The sequence below is a fragment of the Pteronotus mesoamericanus genome, unplaced genomic scaffold, assembly GCF_021234165.1.
Source record: "Pteronotus mesoamericanus isolate MK-2021 breed Mesoamerican mustached bat unplaced genomic scaffold, CSHL_Meso_final contig_24, whole genome shotgun sequence".
NCBI classification, from domain to species: domain Eukaryota; kingdom Metazoa; phylum Chordata; class Mammalia; order Chiroptera; family Mormoopidae; genus Pteronotus; species Pteronotus mesoamericanus.
Genome location: NW_026555100.1, coordinates 23,558,819 through 23,585,397, shown reverse-complemented (window position 1 = coordinate 23,585,397; position 26,579 = coordinate 23,558,819). Strand labels below are relative to the sequence as shown.

General features: G+C 35.2%; 1 protein-coding gene and 1 pseudogene across 2 annotated transcripts in view; one reads left to right on the top strand and one right to left on the bottom strand.

Moving 5' to 3' along the window:
• Positions 1–26,579, top strand: part of PRKG1 (protein kinase cGMP-dependent 1) — a 1,177,478-nt gene that overhangs the window by 143,963 nt on the left and 1,006,936 nt on the right. For both annotated transcript variants that reach the window (XM_054572784.1, XM_054572783.1), the window contains exon 2: positions 8,193–8,359. In XM_054572784.1, coding sequence (XP_054428759.1) covers positions 8,193–8,359 — 167 coding nt within the window. The remainder of the gene's footprint in view (positions 1–8,192; positions 8,360–26,579) is intronic.
• On the bottom strand, positions 25,973–26,516 carry LOC129069719 (ferritin heavy chain-like; annotated as a pseudogene).

The following is a 26,579-nucleotide window of genomic DNA, read 5'->3' as shown; positions in this document are numbered from 1 at the left end:
GATAAAGAGGACCCTACCTCAAGAAGATGTAACACTTCTCAATATATATGCAACCAATCACGGAGCACCGCAATATATAAAGCAACCGCTAAGAGAATTAAACAGAGAAATTGACAAAAACACAATCAGAGTAGGGGAACTAAATACCCCATTGACAGCTATAGATAGATCATCCAAAGAGGAAATCAATAAAGAAATATTGTCCTTAAAAGACACATTAAACCAAATGGATGTAACTGCCATTTACAGAGCCTTTCATCCCAGAACACCAGATTATGGATTCTTTTTCAGTACACATGGAACATTCTCAAGGTTAGACCATATGCTGAGACATAAAACTAGCCTTAAGAAATTTAAGGAGACTGAGAATATACCAAGCATAGTCTCCAACCACAATGCTTTGTGAGAAATCAGCTGCAAAAAAGGAACTGAAAAACCCATGAATATATGGTAATTAAACAATATGCTACTTAAAAATTACTAAGTCAAAGAAATAAAAGGTGAAATCAAAAGATATATAAAGACAAATGAGGATGACAATATGACATATCAAAACTTTTGGGATTCAGTGAAAGCAGTAATAAAAGGGAAGTTCATATTATTGCAGGCCTATCTCAAGAAACAAGAAAAGTGTCAAGTAGACAACCTAACATTATATTTTAAAGAACTGGAAAAGAGAAGAACAAAAGCAGCACAAAGTCAGCAAGAGAAAGGAAATAAAAATTAGAGCAGAATTTAATAAAATAGAGAAAAAAAAGACTATACAAAAATTAATACAACAAAGAGGTGGTTCTTTGAAAAGATTAGTCAAATTGGCAACCCCCTGGCTTGACACACTAAGGAAAAAATTAAAAAAGCTCATATAGGCCAAATCAGAAATGAAGGAGTAGAAGTTAGCACAGACATCACAGAAATACAAAGGATCACAAAACTATGGAACACTTATGCTACCAAATTCAATACCTAGAAGAAATGGCTAAAATTCCTAAAAATATATAACCTTATAACCTTTCTAGACTGAATCATGAAGGACTGGAGTATCTAAGTAGGCTTTTCAACAGTAAGAAAATTAAAACAATCAAAAAACCTCCCCAGGACCATATGGCTTCACTACTGAATTTTACCAAACATTCAAAGATGATTTGATATCTATCCTTCTGAAACTTTTCCAAAAAATTGAAGAGGCAGTACTCCCTAAAACATTTTATGAGACCAACATAACCGTGATACCAAAGCCTGACAAAGATAACACATTCATACTCACACATATACCAATATCTCTGATGAATACAGATGCAAAAATCCTAAACAAAATGCTATACTAGCAAATCAAATACAACAGTACATTAAAAAATAATGCATGTTATCAAGTGGGGTTCATGGCTGCATTTTGCTGTAAGAATGAGATAACTATAGCAGAATTGGTTGATGTGAAAATGGTCTGAAACTTGTTAAAAACTGATTTTCAGTTTTGAGGAAATATCTAAATTGACCAATATCTTTGTGGGATTAAATTTTATCTTTAAAAAAAAATGTGGACTGACTGATATTTCTCAGCTCTTTGCCAGCTTATACTGCCTGCAGGGCTCATCCAGGAAAGAGAGTAGGCTGAAAATAGGACCCACTGCTTGGGCAGAATGTTAACAGTTGGGGCAGTAAGAGGACTACCCCAAGAGTGTTTCTTCCTTGTTGGGAAACACCCTGTCTGGTTTCAGAAACTGTAATCCTGCCAACGGGCGGGAGGGCTCCAAGACTGGACATAATCAAGGAGACCTCAGAGAAACAGGCCCCTGAGGAGACATACCCTGTTCCCCCTGGCAGGGGCATAGCTCCTGCCTCTCTGCTTTGCCCTTTGATGGTCGCTTTTTGATGATGGGTAAGTTATCTCATGCAGAGATAACAACTTAAGCCAGACATCAATCGGTATGGGCAGCAGAGAAGAAATTGGGGCACATGGAGAAAGGGCAAAAAGGCCCACACCCCTTCGGCTTGCCTTGGACACGGCCGGAGTCATCATTCTATCCAAAAGAAGTCTCCTTGTCTCTTGGCGGCTCCCTCCCCGACCCCTGCCAGGCTCACCCTCAAAACTATATCAGAGACAGTCCTAAACCAGATCTGGCAGTTCCCAGGGAAATCAGGCCTAAAAGTAAATTCTTTAAAGTATGCTTTGACCTCAGAAGCTATAGCCAGTTCATGCTGGGAAGGAAATTTGCATTATTCACAGACCCTAACCCTTTACCCTTAGGCACTCTTATGTTTACTCTGCTCTCATGTTTAGTGGTCTCTCTTATTTACTAGTCTCCTCTGGACCCATGTAAATTGGTGTGTTCCTGCCATTTGTTTTCTTCAAAACATCGTCCATTCTCTGTGAACATTAGTGTACTGATGTAACGAGATAACCTGTGCATTCCTGTTGCCTGGCCCCACTGATAACCCTTTCAATAAAAGCCTTTGAACAAAGGGACTCTGGGCCTTCCCCACGAGAGGGATGTGCCACATCCCCTCTCCTGGCAAACAGAGACATGTTTGCGATGACTTGTGTTTATTCCGCCCCCTCCGCGTCCCCCGCCGGATCTGGGACATCCTGGGATGGGCTCTGCAGGATTCAGAGTCCCCAGCCCCATCTCAGCTGGCCTCGGATGGTAACCCTCAGATCCCGGAGTGCCATGCTCCCTGCGACATGCTCTGTCCTCCGCAACAGTTGTTGCCTGGACTGGGGTCTAGCAGTGACCCACGGCAGTGCTTCCCCACGTGCCACATGTTACACTTGCTTATAGGGTATTAATCAAATATTTCACAGTAGATAGATGGGATTATCCTGCTGAAATAGCTCTTGGAATTAGAAAATCTTAAGGGGTCTTATAATCACTTTATTTGAGTAAAAGAACTTTGAATTGTCAATGGGATTTGGACTTCCAACTTCAGAGATGTTACTGTAGGTTATTGATTGTCAGCCTTTTTTCATCTCATGGTACCTATAAATGAATCACTAAAAATCTGCGCCACATCAAAAAGTATATTTTTTGCTGATCTGACATAAAATAGATATAATTTTGATTCATTCACACCAGATGGCTATTGTTGTGTTGGCTTTTGTCATTTTTTTTTTTGACAGTTTGAGGGAAGAGACATCAGTGCACCTGACTAAATGGTCAGGCATTGCATGTTTTAAAATATCTTGTGGAATGCTGGTTGAAAAATCACTGCTGTGTAGGTTAAGGTGACCTTGAAACTTTGTTTACTGCTTCTCCTGACCTTTGAACCTAAAAGTGACTAGTGAGAGCTAGAGAGATGTAATGAGGTTTTTTAGTCAAAAAAGCTGAATAAAGAAGTTTTCTACTCTTTTAAATTATTTTAGCTGATTTTGTGATTAGTAATAGCATAGCTTTGACAATTTTTAAGTGCCTAGAAGCCTTTGTCAAATGAAGGGATCAGATATTAATTTTCACATTTCTGGGTATGGCTATTGGAGGGATATTTACTACTGCCTGGCAGGTGTTCAGGGGGAAACTAATCTAAAGATGGAGAGAAACTTTTCATCCTCTGGAGATAGCTTGAAATTGGAAATGAGACCTCATTGTCTCCTATTATGTAGAAGTTGGATGAGCGTCCAAGTAAATGTAAGATTTATGAGACAGTTCCCAAGAGTTTCAACTACAAAGATTTCTTAGTTACAATAAGTTATGCTTTAGCATCCATTAACTGATGAAATGTATGACAGAAAACCTCCCTGAACTCAGTAACATTTAAAAATAAATTTATATTATTTATTCTTTATGTCTGATAGATTATCTATAAATCACACCTCTTCTTATAACCCTTCATTTGATTCTTAAGGCTGTAGAATAAAATAAAACTCTATCACAGCCTCCAAGGTCCTAGGAGCCCTGGGTCCACCCCACCTTTGTGTCCCTCTCCCGTCCCTTTCCTTCTTGCTCACTTTATGCTTCAGATGCACAGATCAAGTGCATTCCAACCTCTGGAATTTTCTAAGTAGGCTGACTTTGCATTAGTAGCTTGAAATTGGATATGGCAGGAGTATTTATACCATGGAAATTGGTAAGCACTACAACCCAGGGCTTTTTTTTTCTTTTCCCTAGAGTGTCAGTTTAGCAGCACATTATTATATATAGCTAATATTTTAGAGGCTGACAGTTTGCTGATGACAAATCAATAGGGCTAGCACAAACTACCCAAATTACTCTTATTTCAAAAGCCACAAATTTGGAGCATGGAAAAGAAAGGGATTTTTTTTGTTGTTTTTTGTTTTTGTTTTTTAAATGGACTGTTTGCCCCAGGAGCAGACAAGAAAGATCAAAATCAAGATTTTTCTATTTGCTTCTCACACCTCCCAGGTCACACTGCTGATTTCTTACAAAATGTTATTAAAACATATACTCTGGGTTAGAGCAGATAGCCACCTTCTAGAACTTGTGATAGTAGCTCTCCCAGCTCCCACATTAATAACATAGTTCAGGTGATCTCATATGCAGCTTCATATCTTAGTTACAGTGAATGTTTTAGACTATTTAGGAAGATAAAAAAGATTCAAAGAAGATTTAGGCAGAAGCTGTGGTTGATTATAATCTATAATGTTGGAGCAAGTAGAGACTAATGAACGTTGACCTAAGTTTTTGAGTCCTTCAATGGGAAAAGATTTAATGGAAAATTACACAAAAATGCATGGCTTTAAGTATTACTCACTGTCAAGAACATCTTTCAATTACTACACAGAGGAGCAAAACTTCTATCTTGTCAAGGCAGCGGTAGATTATTTATGACATTCCAGAGGCAAACTTGTTATTGGATAACACCTCTATGAAGGGATAAATGGTGAGACATAGGTACTGTATTTCTTATTTTGTTTTAAAGTGACACAAAAGCACATATGAAAGCCTCAAGTTTGACTTTGCAGAGACCTGAGACTGAATGTTCCCCATTTGAAATGAAATTTGAGAGCAAAAACCGCCTGAAAATCCTCTTTTCTCCCTGTTCACCCCTACAATTTTGATACGCACTTATAAATTTGGACAATTCTGGGGGATGGTGTCAGATTTCACTGTGTCATCTTTTTGATGTCTTCATAAAATAGGTTAATAGTACTGTTTATGAGACCAGAGAAAGTGGCTTTCTTCAATCATCTTTGGACTGAATTAAGTGTTCCTTGGAAGAAAGATTTATTTCTAATCTTACAACATTTCTAGGGCTTATATTTTGAATGGAGCACTATTAATATTTCCCAAAGGATAAGATACTATCTGCAGCTGAACATGCCAGGATCCTGAGATTGATAATATCTAACCTTTATTTTATTAGAAAATATGAACCCATTGATGGCCTAATTCTCTGACTCAAACATAATAAGTTTAGTGAAGAGAATGTTATCAATTTGATTAAAATTAATTATCTGAAAATAAAATAAGTTCTGATATTTGGAAAAAATTATCCTATAACAATAGAGCTAATGAGTCCCTATGAAGATATTACTGATGTTCTTGAGGTTAGGAACTGTGAAGAAAATTAGGATCTCAAGAATATCATGAGAAGAAAAATAAGTCAGTCAGAAAGCTAAAAACTACACAGACAACAATATGGTGGTTACCAGAGGAAAGAGGGCAGGGGGAAAGGGGGAAAAATACATGCTGAAGGAAGACAATTTGACTTGGGTGGTGTGCATACAATGCAATATAGAAGTCATGTATCATAGAAATGTACATTTGAAACCTATATGATCTTATTAACAAATTTCATCCTAATAAATTTAATTAAAAATTTAAATAAAGGAAAGATGGAGGAAAGGAAAGGAGAAGTCATGAAAATCATAGATGGGGACAGAGTTTTACATCTTGTGTTGAAGACTCAAGAAAATCAACTCCTTACCTCAGGAGAAATAAAGTTTTGGCAATCCAGATTAAAAAAAAAAACACAACAACCAAACATACAGCTAAATAGCCATAGTAAACTAATACAAAGATTTTACAAACAGGCTTTTTAAATAGAGCCCATTCTGAAGTCCTTAATCACTGGCCCATCTGTCACTTTCTCTTTATTAGGGTAAAAATTCCCGACAGTATTTAAATGCAGGCCATATGAGAGAGAATCTATTTTAAAATAAGAATATTGAATATACCAATAACAGTCAACTAGTATTAAATATCTATATCTAAGTAATTATTTAAATGAGCAATAGCTTTTTATTTTTCTTAATAGCATGATTATTTTTTCATAAACTACCTTTAAAATTAAAAATTTTTTCAATATAAAAATCATCCTCCTTCTAGAAAATTTTATAGAGAAAAGTAGAAAGAAAAATAGTATAATTCTGTCACCAAAGGCAACTGAAACTAAATGCCAATGTCTTATTTTTCTCCTGAAACTGTTCCAAGCCATAACTGTATATTCCATTCCTACCCTTCCTATTACTACTGCTGCTGCAATAGTACCACTATCAGCTTTATCACCCAACATTTACTGGAAGTAACTATATTTTCACTGGTCCTCACGTATAATTCTGTTAGCTTGGTAATTTGTGTAATGCCGTTTTAAAAATGATGAAATGGAAATTCAGAGAAGGAAGGCAACCTGCTCAAAGTTTAATACGTGGCAAGGCTCAGATTAGGTCCTGGATACATGCAATTACTTCAAATATTATTTTCTTTATATCATGACATACCTACTTTCTTATTCTAAAAATAATTATGTGTTCTGCATTTTTACTTTAAAAATAGTACAAGAATCTCCCAATACTATTACCAGCCTTTATAAACATAGATTTATTTGCATTATAACAGTCCATACTACAAATATTTTCCATATTGATGCATTTTTAATTATTTTCATTTTTGAGTTTTTATTAAATTTATTGGCAGGACACTGGTTAATAGGGTCATACAGGTTTCAAGTGTCGATGTCTATGATACATGATCTATATATTGCATTGTGTTCCCACCACCCAAAGTCAAATAATTTTTGTCGCCATATATGTGGCCCCCTTTACACTTTACTACCGCCCTTACCTCTTAATTTCTTAAAATCAAATCATTATAAAATGTGTGTGAAGGCTAGTCCAGGCAGGCTGAGGTCTTGATGAAAAGCCACCCAGAAATGGCAGGACAAATGCTGTAGTCGGTATTCACTACCTTATATCATTTCCTCGAAAGCCACTTGCTAAACAAATGTGGCCAAAAACCAGCTTATAGTCCAATGCTTTTCAAGTATAGACTTGTAATATAAAATCCCAGATGTGTTGTTTCCCCTCCATGTTACTAAGGTCTTCGCTTTCATCTTTTCTAGTTTCTGACCCCACTGGCAGTATTCTGATTACGTGTCTCCTGTTTTTTTGTGTCCTTAGGAAGTCATTTGGAGCTTATTATCCCTGTGAATCACCATCTTTTAAATTCTACAAAACTTTTCTGTTAAACACTGAATCCCAATTATAGAATTTGTAAATATTTTTCCCCTGACTACCTATTTAATCCCATGTCTAATGTATGTTGTGTTTGAAGCATCTTGTTCAGTAAAGTTTTATCTTTTGGGGTACTTCAATATTGGTTGCTTGAAGAAATAAATATTCTCTACAGAGGGATGAGATATGGAATAAAACTGTCAAATTTCTACCAGTTGTTTCAAACACATAATTAGGAATCCAATTCTTACCATTTTTTCTTGAATACCCATACTGTAACCTGTATTGGGGTAGATAGATACTGGGCATAGAATAAACAAAGAAAAATGATTCCTCCCTTCATGGAGCATAAAGTCTAGTGGAAGAGATATAACATATCCTGATGTTCTTTTATAATATATAAATGCAATAATAATAGTGTTCTATAAAATGTTGTATTTTATTCATATTTATTCTTAAACTACGTTGCAATCTTCAATTTAAAATGTTTGTCTGTTGGTTATTTCATGATCATGGTTGCTAAAAAAAACCATTCTACAGCAAAATGGAATTAAATGATTTTGCTCTTTAGTCTCATACTCATTAAATGACACTTTAAGGAAAATTTCTCCGTGTCTTTCCTGCAGCCATGGAATTACTTTGTTCTCAGGTCCTTTGGAATTGGGTTCCTTACAAGAAAATGTATTTGTAGCGTGCTGGGGCACTGCACTCCATGGCTCGGCCGGCCGTCAGAAGCCTTGAAAGCACTTGTGAGATGGACCAATAAACCTTCCCTTTCTTGCTCTAGGTCCAAGGATCTCATCAAGGAAGCCATCCTTGACAATGACTTTATGAAGAATTTGGAGCTGTCGCAGATCCAGGAGATTGTGGATTGCATGTACCCGGTGGAGTATGGCAAAGACAGTTGCATCATCAAAGAAGGAGATGTGGGGTCACTGGTGTATGTCATGGAAGGTATGGTTTCTAACCTGGCTCCTTTGGCAATTAAATGTTTCCTTTTCATCTTACCAGCCTCCATACAGATGACATGAGGCAATTGCATTTTTCCCTTTTTTTTGTGAAGAAACGGTTTGAAAAGAGGTGGAACACTACCACTTAGATACAATTTGTATGAAGTGTTTGTGTTTAGAATATTAATATGAGAATCTCATATTGTTTTTCAGACAACAGGAAAATATGATAATGGGAAAGAAAGAAATGCAGATCTTTGAGCAAGCTCACAAGGCTTCAGTGGAAGCTTAAGCCTATGCGAAATATGTTTGGTCAGATAACAAACTGTCTTTAGCTCTACCTTTAACTTTCAGTATATAATTAGATTTTCTGCTAATTTGCTTCCATAAAAAGAGGATGCAGTGTTTTCAGTGTTTTATATATGTATGATAGAGGCAAACTATAAAGGTTGGATGGCATTTTAGCTGCCTAATTAATAAGAATGATAACTTGTTTTCATAAATCTCAAACTAAGAAGCTGCTTTGAAAAAAACTGAAACACATGCTATGTAAATATATTTTATGTTTAGGTAGATTTTCATAATATGTACTTCTAACTTGAAATTTATAATGACATGTTTTCTTTTTGTGGGAAGAAAGAAACCTGAAATAATGACTGTTGATTGTCTTTCAGTAAAAGGCACTACAATGACCGTAATCTTATAATTTGCTGCCAATCTGACCCTAAGTTATAATTCTAACTAGTTCAATGTAACTTTGGCTGATCTTGTCCTAATAGCTTTATGTCAAGATAATTTTTTAAAAAACAAAAACCCTGTCATTTAAATTTTTATAAGTTTTAATTAAGGAAATGTTTCATTGTTTAATTAGTTTTTTAATCAACACATTCGATCTTCTCAAAATTTAGATAGCAATGTTCTTATTATAGGTGAATTCTTCTTCATTTGTGAACATTAATATTTATAAAGGGCATACCATAGCAACTATGAATGAATAGAATATAAAGGATCTTTCACACATTTGCTTATTATCAAGACATTCAGAAAAATACCTAAGGAGTTCACATGTAAAACTAGTCCAATTTTTCCTGTATCTCTTCAGTTAAAGGAAGTGTTTTTCATAAAATGCTTGTTTAACATGTGCCTTAAGTGATTTTTAATTTAGCCTGGGCATTGTCCCAAATATTATTGCATACCTAAATGCCAAAGTTTCTCATCATTTTAACAAAAGAGAATAGTCATATGGTAAGACTTCACTAATTAGGATGAATGGGGAAAATCATCTGGAGGTAGTGTAAATATATTATCATGTATTTTCAAGCAAAATGAGCTATGTGACTTTCAGGTACTTAATTGCTGGCTAATAGAAGTTTCAGTTTCAAGTTGTAACCAGAATTATTTGGTATTGGTTTTTAAGGCAATGGTATAAGTAGATAAGTTGTTAAGGCTCTGTTTACATTTTAATTATGCTTCCAAATATATAAATAACTTACAGAATTCTTGTGCAGAAATTATTTTCTTAAACAAATAGACACTGGCCTTAATTATGATGTAACATTTATTAATGTGCTTATACTCTTGCCTTATATTTTTTTAAATCATAAACTTCACTTTGCAGTTTTCCAAAATAAAACAAATTCTGATCTGGTGATTCAGAATTGGTGATATGAATAAAACACCTTTGAGAAGTTACTCTAATATTTTCATTTTGAAAAGTGTGTAATTTGTATTTATTAATTTAGTAGATTTGCTCAGAGATACTGATTTTAGGTGTTTTCTGTGATCTTTCATGGTAGAAACAAATAGATTACATCTTGTTTTCTAAAAATGGTAAGAGTCTTTGACCATCTACTCTTTTAGGTTAAACTTTTAAATAAAATTATCAATTTTTTCATGAGATTTTTTTAATGATAAAGGCTGTTATTGAATTATATATGCCAGGTACAGATTAATCACTTTATGAGGATTAAAATCTTAATCTTCATAACAACCTTAAGAGGTAAGTATTTTATTATTTTCATGTTAATAGATGAAAAACTGATGTGTGGATAAGTTAAGTAACTTAGCCAAGATCATACACATAGTACATTGTGGTAAAAATCTTGGCCATTGGGCCCCATATTTAATGTTAACTTTCAAAGTATACAGATTATAAGTACTGCTGTACATATTTGTATGGAGAGCCCAGTTTTGGGAGCTCCTATAAGATGCACAGCATTAATCCATAAGATTAAAAAAATGGTTTGATAATTAGCAAGAAAACAATAAAACTGGAATTGCAATAGTTCAAAAAGAAAATAGACATTTCCTATAAATACCTTCAAGGCTTTCCTGCATCCTTTAGACATTAAACTGCTTAATGACCTTTCTATAGATCTTCTCCCATCTAATCCTCTCCTCTTATTATAAATTCCTTTCTTCTTATTGAAAAATGGTTGTGATTTGGTGTAATCTTGGTCCACCTCTGGACTAAACTCTGCTATGCACCTTGAAGGCCCAATTTCTTCTGTCTACAATCAATAGCATTGATTGTGTTTTTCTCACAGGTTTAAAACAATTTTTTAAAGAAGAAACAATTCTTTCAGCTCATCACACAATGATTATTTTGATAGGACTTTTGCATGCAAAGTGATCTGTGATTATTTACATCAACTCTCAGGGACCAACTTACATTTCTGTTGTTACCGCATTGAGATTTCACTTTTGCCTTCTGAAAAATTGAAATCTGCTGCTTTTTCCAGCGAGTTGGTTGATATCAGGTGTGCCTGCTATGCTGTTGTCTGCCACTTTTGATTCTTCAACCTGGATATGGATCATGCTAGACACTATTGATAGTAAACTTGTACAAATTCATACTGGAACTTGCATTCTTCCTGTCCCCTGAAACATTTTTACTGTCTTTATATAATTAAATCATGTACTGAAAGCTGACGTTCAAAGAGGGATTTTATATAAAGTTGAACATTAATGACGAACCTCAACTCACCATGTCAGTTGGCATTCAAAACACTACCTGTGAGTATGAAGAGCTGGAATGCATTTTCATATAAATTAGCTCTCTCAGCAAATTTAACATGAGAAACAGACTCTTATATTCACACAAATCAGGTGTTGCCTTTTGACATTAAGTTTTTTGTGTTAATTGAAGAGCTATTTTTAGAATAACTGAAATACCAATGAATTTAAACTTATTTTTTCAGGTCCTTTGCAGGACCAAGCTTATAATGTTAATGTTAAAGAGCAAGCTTATATACTGTTCATACAAAAACAAAACAGACATTTGTTTATCACAAATTGTCATGAGCAAAGAAACTCTGGAAGTATTCAATGTGAATATTAAAATATATTTCAGTTATGGAGTTAATGGCAAAGACAGGGAACTGAGATTTAAAGGGCATGTGGGGTATCATGTTTATTTTGGGGTACTATCCTTCAAAAACTTTAGTATACTTGAGCCAGTCTAGGAGGTGTGACACATATATTTTAAAAATTGACATTTTTTCATGTATAGATGAAAGTTTTAGGAGGAAAGCCTGTTTTTAATGCTGAAAGATTGTCACATGAAAAGGCAATTTTTCCTCATGAATCTAGAGGACCAAAGAAGAAATGCAAGTTTATAGGGAAGAAGTCTTTTGAATTAATGTTTCTCTAATTAATATGTTACAAAAGTGAAATGTGTAGTCTGATGTGATGGCAAGAGCCCTGTCTCAGGAGGCATTCTAGCAGTGAATGCAGAGCATCTGCATGGAGAAACTTTGTGTAGGTGGAGGAGGGATTCCTGTGGCCGACATGCAAGGTATCTTCCATCCATCTCCAGGCTCCAAGATTCTGCCTGTGGGTCTGTGAATGTGTGTCCTTCAAGTTAGTTTATGAGAAGCCAGTCTTCCAAAGAGTTCCTCTTCAGAACCTACCCCTCTATGGAATGTGCATGTTTACTTTTAAAAGTTTTTGTGCTTTGTGTTTTATAAAACAAATTAAGACTGCATGCATTTTTCTGCTACTTAATTTTTGCTGGTCAATAGTATTTTCTGTATAAATCCTAATTTATTTATCCTTTCTACTATTGATTATACAGGGTCTGGCACAAAAATGTTCCCTTTTTATTACAACAGACTTTTATTACAAAATCATAGGTATGCAATTCTGTAACATAAGGATATCACACTCAAGCACACCATATGACATTTTAGGTGAAATGTTCAGATTAAAACTATAAATTATTACACCAATATTATTACCCTACCAACAACACTCAAGTGGGCCTTACTTCTGCCGGACCTGCATTTTCCAGTTATGTGGGTTCTGATTACTATTGATTTTGAGCATCTTTCTACGTTTGTGTGCTGTTTGTGTTTCTTCTGTGAAGGGTCTATGGGTATTCTTCAACCCATTTTTATGTTGTTTGGTTGGTGGACTTTACATATTTTGGAGCTTAATCCTTGTGAATTGTATGTATTTCAAATACCTTCTCCCATTTATAGTTTGCATTTTGACTCCTTTGCGATATCTCCTGATGAACAGAAGTTATTAATTTTAATGTGGTTAAGTATATCTGTCTTCTTCTTAATTTGTACTTTTTGTGTCTCTGTAAGAAATTCTGGAAGGCACGCCTATGTATGTGTGCATATGTGTCTACGCATCAGTTAGGTATTAAGGTATTGTCAATCAAGGAATGTATCCATATTTGTAATCTTAAAGAGAGTTGTTATTTCCAAAGCAGGAAGCTGGGAAGGCAATACATTTTCTCCCCCAAAATATTTTAAGAATTCTTTATAAATTTGCCCCTAGCGGCTGTAAATTTGTTTTTGAATATACTTGATATTAGCAGTTCCTTTTTTCTATGAGGATAGATTTGGAAATAATTGTCATTTAGTGACAGATTTGATGAATAGAGGTAGGTGATTCAGATGAGTGGTACCTTTTTGGCTAAAATATGTAACGGTGTATGTATGTGTTCCATTTGTTGCACAATTCAAGACAAATTAACAAGATGCATTGGTCAAGAACATCACTATTGAAAAACTGATGTATTTTGAAGGGTGATATTCTTACTAATTGGGCTGCTTAAGTCCTTGTTTGATTTTGTAAAATACAGCTTTACTATGGGTGGTTCTCTAATGTATAGTTCTCCATTTCCTTTCTAAATTACTAGTGGTGGGAGTGAATGCACTACATCAAGGAGGTGAATAGTGTGGTTTTTTAACTCTTGAAGAGTCCAGAAAGCTAAAATAATTCCAACTTGGTGTGCTTTTTTTCTGAGAAAATATTTGAAAAGACATCAATTTTCTAAAAGAGTTAATCTGAAATTGGTAAAGCAGGTCATGGGTTAAATGTACAAGTATATGCATATGTTTTTTCTCACTATTACTTTATAAAAGTTATGACTTTTATTTGTTTGAGAATTCATTTCGCTAAAAGAAGCTTCTATAATATTCAATCATGAGAAAACGCCAAATTTGGAAGTTTAAAATACATTTTTGGTGAAAATTAAAAATACAAACAGCATAGCTGGAAAATGAAAATAAAATGTGAATAAGTACCTTTTTGGCAATTGTGTGATAACACATTGGTTTCTTACTAATGAGGTGAAATTTACTTCAGCCATTATTACATGGATCTGTTGAGTAGTTTGCATGTCGAACATTAAACAGGATTCTAAAATTGTTGTGGGTTCATTTTAAAAACATAGATGTATTTCTTTAGGGACTTTAACAAGATTTCCAATGATTTCTGTGGAAGGCTGGATAGACTAATGCTTTTAATATCCATCCCTCTAATGAAAAATCCTTGAAAGGTTAGTAATCATTTTGGCACACTTTCAAAATGGGCAGGGCAGGTTGGAGCTACTTCCCAGCAGAGCAAATCTGTGTGGTGTGTCTACCATGGCAACGGCCCATGGCAACAGCCCACCCTACCCCCATCCAGAGAACATAAGAATAGATGTCTGATGCCCTTGTTGGAATTCTCCCATGACTCTGCATTTGAGAAACATAGGCTGTAATTGCACATACTATATCTGAATTTAACTACTGTAGATTTGGAAGGCTGCAGTCTGAGTCTGCTCGTTATACTTAGGCCCTTCTATAAACTTCCTGATGAAAACAAAAATATTTTTGTACTTAAAGCTCCTTATGTAGCACACAGAGATTTTTGAATTATGATAGATGACTTAAAATGGTCATAAAACCAATTCCTGAGAATTCATATTTCATGCATATTAAAATATCAAGGAATTAGCATTAAGTATATTTACGTTAATGCTTTATTTACTACCCTTTTCCTGCCTAATTTGCCCAATGTTACTAAAGTGAATTGCTTTCTGTATACCACAAAACTTCTTTATAGTTATTCGTAAGAATAATGACAGCAAATGCTTTTAAAACCAGATTATTTAATTTCTCTTTGCTGTTTGCTCTTTTGTATAACCTAAGAACAGTTAAGTTACTCTGTATACTTTTCAGTATCAAAGCAAATTAAGTTACTCTGTTCATTTATCAATAGCAAAATCATATTAGAAAAAGCACCTAGTAAAGTTGGTCAAACTTTTGTGATAGGTGGTTTTCCATCTCACAGATACATAATGATGTACTTACAGAGGAAACTAAAATGTTACATAAAATCATAATCAATAGTCTATGTGTTTTAAATTTTTCTTCAAAAACTGAGCATGCTTTTTTTACAAGGTCATTTATTTCCAACTGGTAAGAAGGAAGGAGTGAACATTTGTTTCCAGGGCAGTTTAATTAACTAGTCTGTTATAATAACTTTCACTGAAAGCCATATACATATTTATCAAATATATATATATATTTTATTTTTATGGCTACACCATCACTATTATATTTTACACTTGGATCATGTTTACAGAGCATCATTATACTACTCTGCTATTACATAAAGTTTTATAAAGTTTTAGAGCATTTAATACCTTCAGCAGCAATCTTAATATACTTTTATGCTGTCCCTGATGGCTTATTCAGTGTTGGTACATGGCTTCAAATTAAAGCCATTTTTTATGGATTTATAATAATTTGCTTCAATATTTCCAGTGCAAATATTTTTATTGACACTGTTTTAGAAACATACATACTCATATTTTTATACTGTGTACCCATATGTGTGTATATGAATTTACATAAAATTATTCATTCTTAGACATCAGATTGTATTTCAGGAGATGATGGGGTAATTGCAATATCATATACAGGATTCTATCAATGGTTACATTTAAATTTACAAGAAAAACAATGTTAATAAAAATATCCATAAGTATCAATAATAAGGCTCTCAAGTGAATTAAAAATTAACCTGCAAAGAAAAGACCTGTTTATAGATTTTCTTTTGAGCACCATGTTGCATGCCATTCTCTTAAAAAAATTAAGATGACTTGTTTGGGAAGTCTTGAAATTTCTTTTCATTTAATCCTATACATTGACATTTTATTTATTACATCAGTTCTAAAGGTGAAAGATATATGAAATAAGAAAAACTTCCAGCAGATTTTTCCCTGTGTTGAGGATTAAGTTGCATATATACAGAGCAGAGCATCACCGACTGCGCTGCTCTTCTCCCCCTCTCTGTGGTGTGTTTGTACAAAGGTAGGAAGGTGATAGCAATGAAGCAGAGTGTGGATTGGACTGCCGCCATCCATGAATCTATGAAATTCTTTATATTTCCCTTGATAAGTGAGAATAGCAAAGAAAATATTTAAGCTATTTTTGCAGTACGTTGGCTCTACTATGATTCATTTATTGATTTGTTTGATTATTTATTTATTCCTACAATTCAATTCCTAAAGTACCTCCTCAATGCTGACACTATGTCTCAGTGGACATTGAGGATACAGTCATGAACAAGTCACACACAGTCCCTTCTTCTCTAGAGCTTACATTCTGGTGATGGTGGTGGGAGAAACGGACAAAGAACATGGATGAGTCAAATGCTTTCACATATAAAACATGGTGATGTAAGAGGGAATCATGAAGGTGGGTCTGGCAATGGTTGATGAATCAGAGAAGACTTATCTGAGTGGGTAACGTTTGAGTTGAGACCCAAATGACAAGAAGAAGCCAGATACACAAAAGTGTGGATTCCAGATGAGGACAAGAGCAAGTGGGGAAACTGTAAGGTGGGGAAAGTTTGGTGTGTTAAAGAGACAGAAATAAAGCAGTGGCATGAGCTAAGGCTGGAGAGATTGGCAGAACCATGGGCACACCACACGTAGGACCCTATAAGTAGTTTATTTTTTTATTCCAAGATACATAGATAGAATTGCAAGAATTTAGGTTGAGATGGGACGTAATCTGGTTTATGTTTTATAATTAGTTAATTATACTGATTATCAAAGATTAGAAAAAAATGTAAAATTTTATGGAAATGGGATACATACCAGTTGGGAGGCTAGAGGTGTAATTCAAGCAAAATATAATGTTGGCTTGGGCAAGGATGGCAGCATGGGACACAAGAGAAAGATGGTATATTTTGACAACTCACAGATGGAATATGGGGGACAAAGAGACAGAAGTTGGGAATGACTTTGAGGTTTTTGATTTACATAGTTGGGTGAATGGTGGTGCCATTGTGAGAGGAAAAAAGTGAGAGCAGCTTATGTTTAAGAAAATGAATTAAGAGTTCATTTCTGGCAATGAGAAGCTTAGATGCCTAGTAGACATCCCATGGAAGATGTCAAGTCAGTAACGACGGATATAAAGGTCTGAAAGCTCAGTTAATAGGTCAGAGTGTGGAGATAGGAGTATTTTGTTAGCTAAACCAGGCTTAGAAGGAAGTTGATGAATGTCATTCTCATAATTGTAATAATTTGATATGCAACAAATTAGGTTTCCAAAAAGTATAAAATAATGACATGGTTCTTATTAAATTTTGTGTTTTTAATTTTTAAATTTATTTTTATTGTATTTTTTTGCATTACCACTTATTCCCCTTATATCTCCCTCCCTGCAAAATCACCACATTGTTTCCCATGTCCACGACTTCCTTCTCTTTTTTTCTGTTTTGCTCAATCCCTCCATCTCCTAACATCCCCCCTCCTCTGAGATGTCAGCCTTCTCTCTACCTATGAATCTGTCTCTATTTTGTATGTTAGTTCAGTTTATTCATTAGATTCCACATATGAATGAAATCATATGGTATTTTTCTTTCTCTGACTGGCTTATTTCACTTAGCCTGATGTTCTCCCTGTCCATCCATGCTTGTTGCAAAGGGTAAGTTTTTCTTCTTTTTTATGGCTGAGTAGTATTCCATTGTGTAGATGTCCCATAGTTGTCTTATCCACTCATCTACTAATGGAAATTTGGGCGGCTTCCAAAAGACAATCCACTGAATGGGAAAATATAGTTGCCAATACATCCTATAAGAGGTTAATATCCAAAATTTATAAAGAATTCATAAAACTCAACACCAAAAAACAAACAATTCCATTAAAAAATGGACAAAGGACCTGAACAGACACTTCTTCAAAGAGGATATACAGATGAAAAGATGCTCAACATCACTAATCATCAGAGAAATGAAAATTAAAACCATAATGAGATACCATCTCACACCTGTCAGAATGGCTATCATCAATTAATCAATAAATCAGAAGTGCTGGTGAGGATGTGGAGAAAGGGGAACCCTTTTGCACTTCTGCAGTTTGGTGCATCCACTGTGGAAAGCAGTATGGCGCCACCTCAAAAAATTAAAAATGAAATTGCCTTGTGATCCAGCGATTCCACTTATGGAAATTTATCCAAAGAAACCCAAAACACTAATTTAAAAGCATATAAGCACTCCTATGTTCATTGCAGCATTATTTAAATTTTGTGTTTTGACATGTATTTAGTTAATTTTATAAAAATATATATTTAACATGTAATAAGTTTATTATTTTCAAATGAATATTTAAAAAATTTCTCTGTTTTAATGTCAAATGAAATAAAAATCAGCCCATATGAGCAAAAACTTTCTGCAGTTTTCAATAATTTTTGACAGTGTTAAGAGGTTCTGAGAAAAAGTCTGAGAAATACTGCCTCAACTATATGGTCTAAAGACAAATGTGACCAATTGGATGTTTGTTTCAGAGAACAATCTGGGATTAAAGTTCAAAATATCAGATATCATCTCCCTCTACTCCCAAATAGTACATAAATAGGACCATGTTACAAAACAAATGTCTTGTGAATAAAGTCTTGGTAAATTAGAAGGGGAAAAACTTTTTGTAAAGGCCTGCATTTAAATCTAGAGCGGATAGCCAACACAGATCAACAATGGGCAAGTAGGTTCCACAGAAGTGCTCATTGTTCTCTTAATTACGTTCCATTTCACAGTTTGAAAGGTATCCTTGATGCATTGTTGTGGGTTCTGTTTGCACACTTTCTCATGTACAAGATTTGAGAGTTGAATTGGGTTCCCCAGTGATTATCTTGAATTAGTGTAGTACAATACTGATTTTTTTTTGGTAATTAGGCTTTAGTTATAGTTCTAAAGGGATAAAAGAAATGTTATTTAATCCAATCATCAATTTTGGAGAAGGAATTGCAGTAAAATTTCTCACTGAAGAATCCTAGAAGATGTAACATTTTGTATTGTGAAGGCTCAGTACAATAACTCATCTAATACTTTAAATGCTTTCCAATTTGAACAAAAGAATACATTATTTTTTTAGCATGGTCCCAGTGTAGGAATCTCAATGCATATGTAAACCTAAACTGTTAGCCATTGATTGGATATCTCTTTTTAAATTCTTATTGCTAGGTAGATGTTTGAAATCTCTAGAAATTTCTCTTATGATGCATTTTGCAAGAGGCTTTTTCATTTACTAGTGCATTTTCTTGTTTTGATATCTCACTACCATGCTATTAAACATTTCCCTGGGATAAGTTAATAAAAAAAAACTTGCTGCTTTCATTTATTGTTCTTGGAAAGCCAACATTCTTTTTTCTCCTCCCAAAAGCAGCTTTTTTGAGATAAGTAACATTGGAAGATAAAGAGCTTACTCCAACTGTGAACACATATGACATTATATTGTGATGAAAAATTAATTTTAGGAATTATTTTGTGCAAATTATAGCCCAGTGTTATTATTTTTTTTGCAACGGTACATTTTGTTTCCTGACTTTTCTTGATGTAGCTAGATTACTGAACTAGGTTTCTGCCTGTCATCTGTATGTGCTTTATGTTATAAGCTTTAGCCATTTGGTCTTAGTTGTCATGGAGAGAAATGACTGCTAGACAAGTAGCCATAAACCCGAAGAGTTGAATCCAGATCTGGCCACTAAGCAGTCACGTGACCATGTTGGGATGATTGAAATCATCCTCTCTGCTCTTTACCTGCTCTATTTCGAGCTCCCTGGAAGACACCTTTATTCCCTAAAAACAGCCCACACTGGAAATCTGGGAGTCATTCCAGGCCACATATCTGTTGATTGGCAAATCCTAGTTAATCCATTAGCTTATCAACTGCCATGTATCCCTGTCTGCTACTGTTTAGTTCAGGCCTTCATAACGTCTTTTGAATTTTTTCAACAATTCCTTTAGGACTTCCTATTTTTAGACTTATTCCCCTTTCATACACTCTCTACATTACTATGAGCAAAATCTTTCTAAAAGACAGATCTGTTCACGTCACCTCCCTGCTTAACATTTTCCAGTGCCTCCCCATGATAAAAATTCAAATTCCATAGAACAGAAGGCTTTACAGTGGAATGAAGAGAGCTGGCTGGGTTTTGGAGCTTGGCAGATACGGACTTGGATCTTGGTTTTGCTGCCTGACTAGATTGGAGAAACACTAACCTGTTTTAGGTATCTTTTCCTCATTTGTCAAATAATATAATATGGGGTGGGCAAACGTAGGTTTACAGTTGTGAGTGCTTACAACACAGTTTACTTTTGTATTATTATTTTTGTATTATTTTCCATATGAATAACTGTAAACCTTCTTTTGCTCACCCTTGCATACGTCAAGCATCACGTCTGGTGTCAGGCATCTGGCGCAGCCATCGCTCACTGATCTGCCCCAGCTTCCCTTCCAGATCCTGCACTCACCATTCCATGGCTCTGGTTCAACATTCTCAGACAGGTGGGAGCGTCTCTATTAACTCTGGATGTCTTTTCCTCTGACTGGAGAACATGCACTAAAACATTGCTGCTCTGCAGTCAACGTAGGAGTTAAAACTGCCAAGAAACCTCTCTGACACCTCCCAGCGGGGCTGGGTTCTCTTCTTGGAAGTTCCTGTAATGTCCTCTGGGTCTCTGTTTACAAGCACATTGGTCAGACTGTGTTTTGTTCATTCATCCAATTTATTCATTCAGGAAATACTTATTTTGCCTATACCATGAGCATTGCTCTAAGTAGAGACCAAACAATACATGATTTTCTTTTGCTTTTATCCTAATAGAGGAGAGATACAACAAATACACAAATATCTGTAATGTGTGTATAATATATTTGTGATTTATGTTTACATATACCTTCTGTAAAACTGGATGGTGATAAATGCTATGAAAACCAAAGCATGCCAAGGGAACGGAGAGAGTGACAGGCCTGACGAGGAAGGAATTGCTGTGTTATGCAGGGCCATAGGGAAGTCCTCTATGAATTGAATGTTCAGCAAAAGCAGGGACATGAATGATGTGACAATGGGCCACACTAATATCTGAGGGAAGAGCATGTTGGGCAGAGAGAATCAAAATGTACAAAGACCTGAGACAATGTTCAAAAAGCAGTGTGGAAGCCAGTGTGGCTGAAGGGGAGTGGGCGGCTGATGGGGTGGAGGTGAGGGAGCTGGGCAGAGAAAGCATAGACGCAACAGAGCTCCGAGGCCTTGTCGGCCACATTAAGGACTTCTCTTTCTCTCTTTCTTTTTTTTTAAAATCAAAGTGGAAATCCCTAGGAGGGTTGAGTAGAAGAGCATCATGCCTAATATGGCATTTTCTTTTTTCCAGCTGTGGAAACTAAACTCTGGTAGGAAAGAGGGAAGCAGGGGTATCAGTTAGGAAGCTGAAATAGTCAAGAAGGGAGATAAGGATGATTTGGACTAAGGTGGTAAGAAAGGTCAAATTTGGAAACTGTTGTAAAGGTTCATCCAATAATATTTAATAATGGATTGCATTGAAAATAGTATGTGAGATACACAGAGGAGTAAAGGATTCCAGGTTTTCATCCTGAACAACTGGAATAATGGAGTTGCCTTTTACAGATATTGGTAAGACTATTTGAGGAGCAAGACTGTCAGCAAATAATCTAGTATACCATCGTTGTTTGCTTATTTAGTGCATTAGGATTCACTATGTTGGAGTAGCAGAGAGCCCTCAAAATAGTGGTTAAAATGAGATATAAATTTATTTGTCTCTCACGTGATATCCTTGACAAGAGTGGAAGAGGCTGGCAGAGCAGCCATACCTCATGTGGTTATTCAGGCGCCCAGGTTTTTTCCATCTGTTTCTCCTGTATCACCCAGGTGTGATCACTGTAAATAGTTGAAGCTGGGTCATTACCACATGTGCCAGGTGTGCCAGGTCTGCAGCACGGGAGAGGGGAAGAAGAGGAATGACAGGGCGAGGAGGTTTATCTCAAAGTGAAGTTGTACCCTTCATCTGCTCTCATCCTCTTGTCTAATACTTCGCTCAAGAAAAGCTAAGAAATGCATCCTCCACAAAGGTAGCCACCTGTCCACTAAAAAATTGGTGAGAGAATTTTCTTACTAAAATAAGAGAGAGAATGAATTTTAGGGGACACTATGCTGTATTTGTTTCTCTCTCATAAGCAACTGAAGACAGGAACTACCTATATTCTCTATAGCCCCAGTGCTTATCTTAGTGCTTTCTCATAGCGTATATTGATTATATAGCACATGTTGATTTCACTAATACTAAATTAATTAGATGGGACAGAAATTATTTTATATTGGATATTGTGTTTCATCCTATGAACTTCTGTATTAGTTTCATAGTTTATTTTTCTTAAACTATATATTTAATGTATCTTTACCACTAATGAAGAAACCTATAGCATTTCAATTATCTTTGTTAGTGTGTTATGTTTATTTCCTAGGATGAACAAATCATGATGAGCTATTATTATGTTTTTCAAAAGAGTACTGACCTCACACAAGTTGCTTCCAGATAACAATTTCAGATATCACACTCGGTGGTGACAGAATGAATCACTTCCACGTAATAAAATTCCATCACCTCTTCCAAACTGCTCAGTTCTCCAAACCTCACCTCACCTTCCACTTAACCCAAATACTGCTCTATCTTCCTACTATGATTGAGCTTAAAAATTAGAGAAGATGTATTTGGGCTTAATTTTTTTTAAATAAAAGAGTCATAAACCATATACTATTTAAAAATATGTTTTGAAGCAAAGACTCTAATCTGAAGATATGAAATAAAATTGAATACAAAAAATTGGAAAGCAATAAAGTATTTTATAATCAAGCAACTGAGAGATGACACACAGGACACATTGCATCTCATTTGAAAAGATTGAGGTTGGGCTATCAATATGAATGAAGACTAGTTTCTATTTCTTTGTAATATATCATTTTGAAAAGCAGCCCTATCTCTTCTCCAAGATCTGTATGTGTATGTATATCTTCTTAAGTCATTCTTTGTGTGGAACAACACACACTGCTTTCCAAACACCTCCAAGGGGAATGATTGAATTCTTCTGTTTATTTGCAAATTGTCAAGCCGAGGTATATGCATCAAATTTTTTTTAATTTATTAGTAGAATTTTAGTTCAAAAAATTAAATGGGAAACTTGGATGTTGAAGAACCTCTTTTGTCTACCAGGCTCTCTAATTTCCACATGGGCAGAAACTTTGTGATTATTCCTCCATGCCTAACCCTGGGCCAAAATATAGCGTTTCATTCATTTAAATATTAATTAATAATCAGTCATGTTTATTGCTAAATATGCTCCCCAACACCAACACTTCACAGTTTATTTTATAGAATCCAGATATACACCCACAACATGCAAATACATCTAAAATATATGCACACAAATACCTATAGTAAATTCCCTTGAAATCTAGAATTAACTTCTTATAGATAGTGAAAATTAACAATGATCCATTATAGCTTCGGAAAATTTTTGATAGCTATTAAGCATCTAGTTAATTCTGAAAATAATCTTGTTTTACCTGTAGATTAAACTTTATTTAATTTTTAAAATTTCCCACATTTAGTCTTTTAAGCTCTAAATCCCCTGTTGAAATTTAATAAGCCAAAGCTTTAAAACATTGTTTGTTTGATCTAACATACTATCATTTGGATGTAGTGTCATTTGATTAAGATCCTTAGAGATCGGCAATGTGTGTGTATACACACATGTATAAATGCTCAAGGGGGAATTCAGGGCAGAGGGAGATAAAGGAGAGAAAAAATGGGACAACTGTAATAGCATAATCAATAAAGTATACTTTAAAAAAGGGTGAAATTTTGAAGGACAGTATACCATATTGTGGTCATGCCATGGTCACTAGTATATTTAAAATTCCAGTAATAGGTTAAAAAAAAACTATACATAAATCTTCTATTAAGGTGGAGGCATGGCCCTATTATGCTCAGGAGAGAACTTGTTGAGGTAAACTTTGCCCTAAGGAAAACAAGGAAAGATTTTAAAATCATGAATAAATATGTTTAAATTTCTATACCCTATAATGTTTTGTCTATGATGAAAATGAAACTGAGTTTAATAAACTTTTATCATACATGACAAATGTATTTCTTCAGTTTATCATACCAAATATATCCTCTTCCAAAACACCTGGCCATATCATAGAATTCCTAGATTTAAAGAAAGCTTAGGAAATTATCAAATCTTTCCTATGCTTGATTAGATGAATTATGTAAGGTCAAGCTGAATGTTTCAGAGAATTGAATTTCATAAAAATCTGTTACTATTGAGAATGTTTTCCTTCTGTTTACTTAAGCTAATGCAACCTAAAACTCTCTTTTTAAATCTAATCACATTTTTATTGTTCAAAGTGGTGAACGGGTATCAACTTCAGTTCAGTTATCCTTGTTGCCAAGATTGAGGGAGAAGGAAGAATACTTCAAGTATGTTTGTTATTTAGAGAAACAGTAATGGATACTAGTGAAAAATAAGCCATGGACAAGTTATTTCACCTTGAACTTGTGTTCATTCCCTATAAAATATGAATAATAGTACCTCCCTCAAAGAGTGCTTGGGAGGAGGAACGTATACAATCATGAATGTGAAATACTTAACACGCATTTAAGGACATTGTAAACATATCCTTAAATGTATACTAATTATTCTTAGCATAGAAAATTAGCAAAAGAAATTCAAATATTTAACTTTCATCTCTCCTAAAGATGTGCATATAATCAAGTTTTATTGTATTGGTCTCAAGTCATGGAAATTCAAAATTGAAAATAGTAAATGCTTAACAATTAGCTCTGAAGAAAAAGAAGAGTTCCCTTGTTTATAATCTTTGCAAATGTCTGTGGTATGAATACTCCCAGCACAGGCAATTTCAGGCTACCAACAGGACAGCTGAATGCAGGGCTGCTAGTCCATTTCAGTCAGCTCTGGCGTGCTACTAAGTATGCCAGTTTATAAAGAGTGGCTTAATCAATCATAACTATAATTGTAGAATTTGTACATGTATTTGACACCTACTTTTATTAATTATTCATGGACTGTAATTTCCATCAGTGCAGTTCATTGCTTACAGTTCCAATATCAATTCCTTTCAGCTCTAAAATTTCAGATTTCCCTTCAAGTTTTACCTTTGAGTTGCAACTGACTGAGAACCGGCTTTCGCGCTACCTGAGAATAGCAGCAAGTTGGGTGCATTAGGCTTCAGCCATTTCTCAAAGTAGCATGCAATGTCACACATGTTGAATGTTTTTATTTTACATTATGGTTTCTTTTCAACGAAAGAAAGTATGAAAGGGCTGTGAATTCCCACTGAATTCTAACCTGTACCCAGCTAGTTCTTTATCAACTTGCCAATAATATTCCAGAGAAAATAATGTATTTTTATAGAGCAGACCATTTCTGGAATTGAGAAACACTAGCAGTGTAACAATAGCTAAGGTAGTTGGCTAGACTCAGTTTGTGTTCCTTAGGCCGGAGTTAATATGGTACTCTAATGAAGATTGTCTCATTTAACTCTTTATGTTCATGCACATATTAGTTATAGATTCAAAATTTCCTTAATTGACTTTCTTCACATTGGCATATCTTAGTTCCTACCAATAAACCTACAGCATGTGCTCTCTTGATATAATGGCTGACACTTATTTCCATCTAACAAAATTTTATATTTTTTCCTCAGTTTGTATTCAGTCATGCAATTATCAAACTGTTTGCTGTCATATTCACACAAATACATATGATTATTTCCTTCAAGGTAAAAAACATGAAACCTTTTTCAAATCCTTTTTCATCCTTTCCCGGGTGCTGTACCAAATTACTTTATTTGAAGGAATGGTACAAATGAAAGAGCCTGAGAGGATGATTTGGTATAACTTATAGAAAAGGTAAAGGTCACTCCAACATGGATTTACTGCTTTGGTGACCAGGGAAGTCACTCCCCGCCTCAGCCCCATGCCCAAGGCTATAAAGCCAGCCTAAGGCTTATCTCTCATCACTGCTGCCCAGGGTGTGCTTGTCAAAGAGATACTCTGCCATGCCAGTTTCAGGGGCCCTCAAACAGTACAGGTTGGTTGTGTGGTCACCCAATTCTGGTGGATGTCACCTCCTCATTCAGATAGTGAGTCTCAATGAAGTCATACAAAATGAGGGTCATTTTTGTTAGTGGTCAGTTTGCGCAAGTCAAGTAGTAAATGATTCATACTCTTTTCCCAGTGTAATGCACACTCCTTTGCATTCAGCCCATTCTCCCAGTCGTCATGGTCTGGTTTCTTGACGGAAGAAAGGAAGATTCAGCCACCTTTCTGGTTCCGCAGCTTCATCAGTTTCTCAGCATGTTCCCCCTCCTCGAGAGACTGCTGAAGAGAATATTTGGCAAAGTTCTTCAAAGCCACATCATCAAGGTTGTTGTCGTAAGACGTGGACAGGTAGACATAGGGAGCATAGAGCTCCAGGTTGATCTGGCGGTTGATGGTGGCCTCTAAGTCCGGTGGTAGTTCTGGTGCACCTCCACGGTGGTGGTGCTCATGAGGGCAGGTGCACTGGAGCAGTGGCAGGGGCCTTAGCGTGGTCCGAGGGTGCTGGGAAGTGG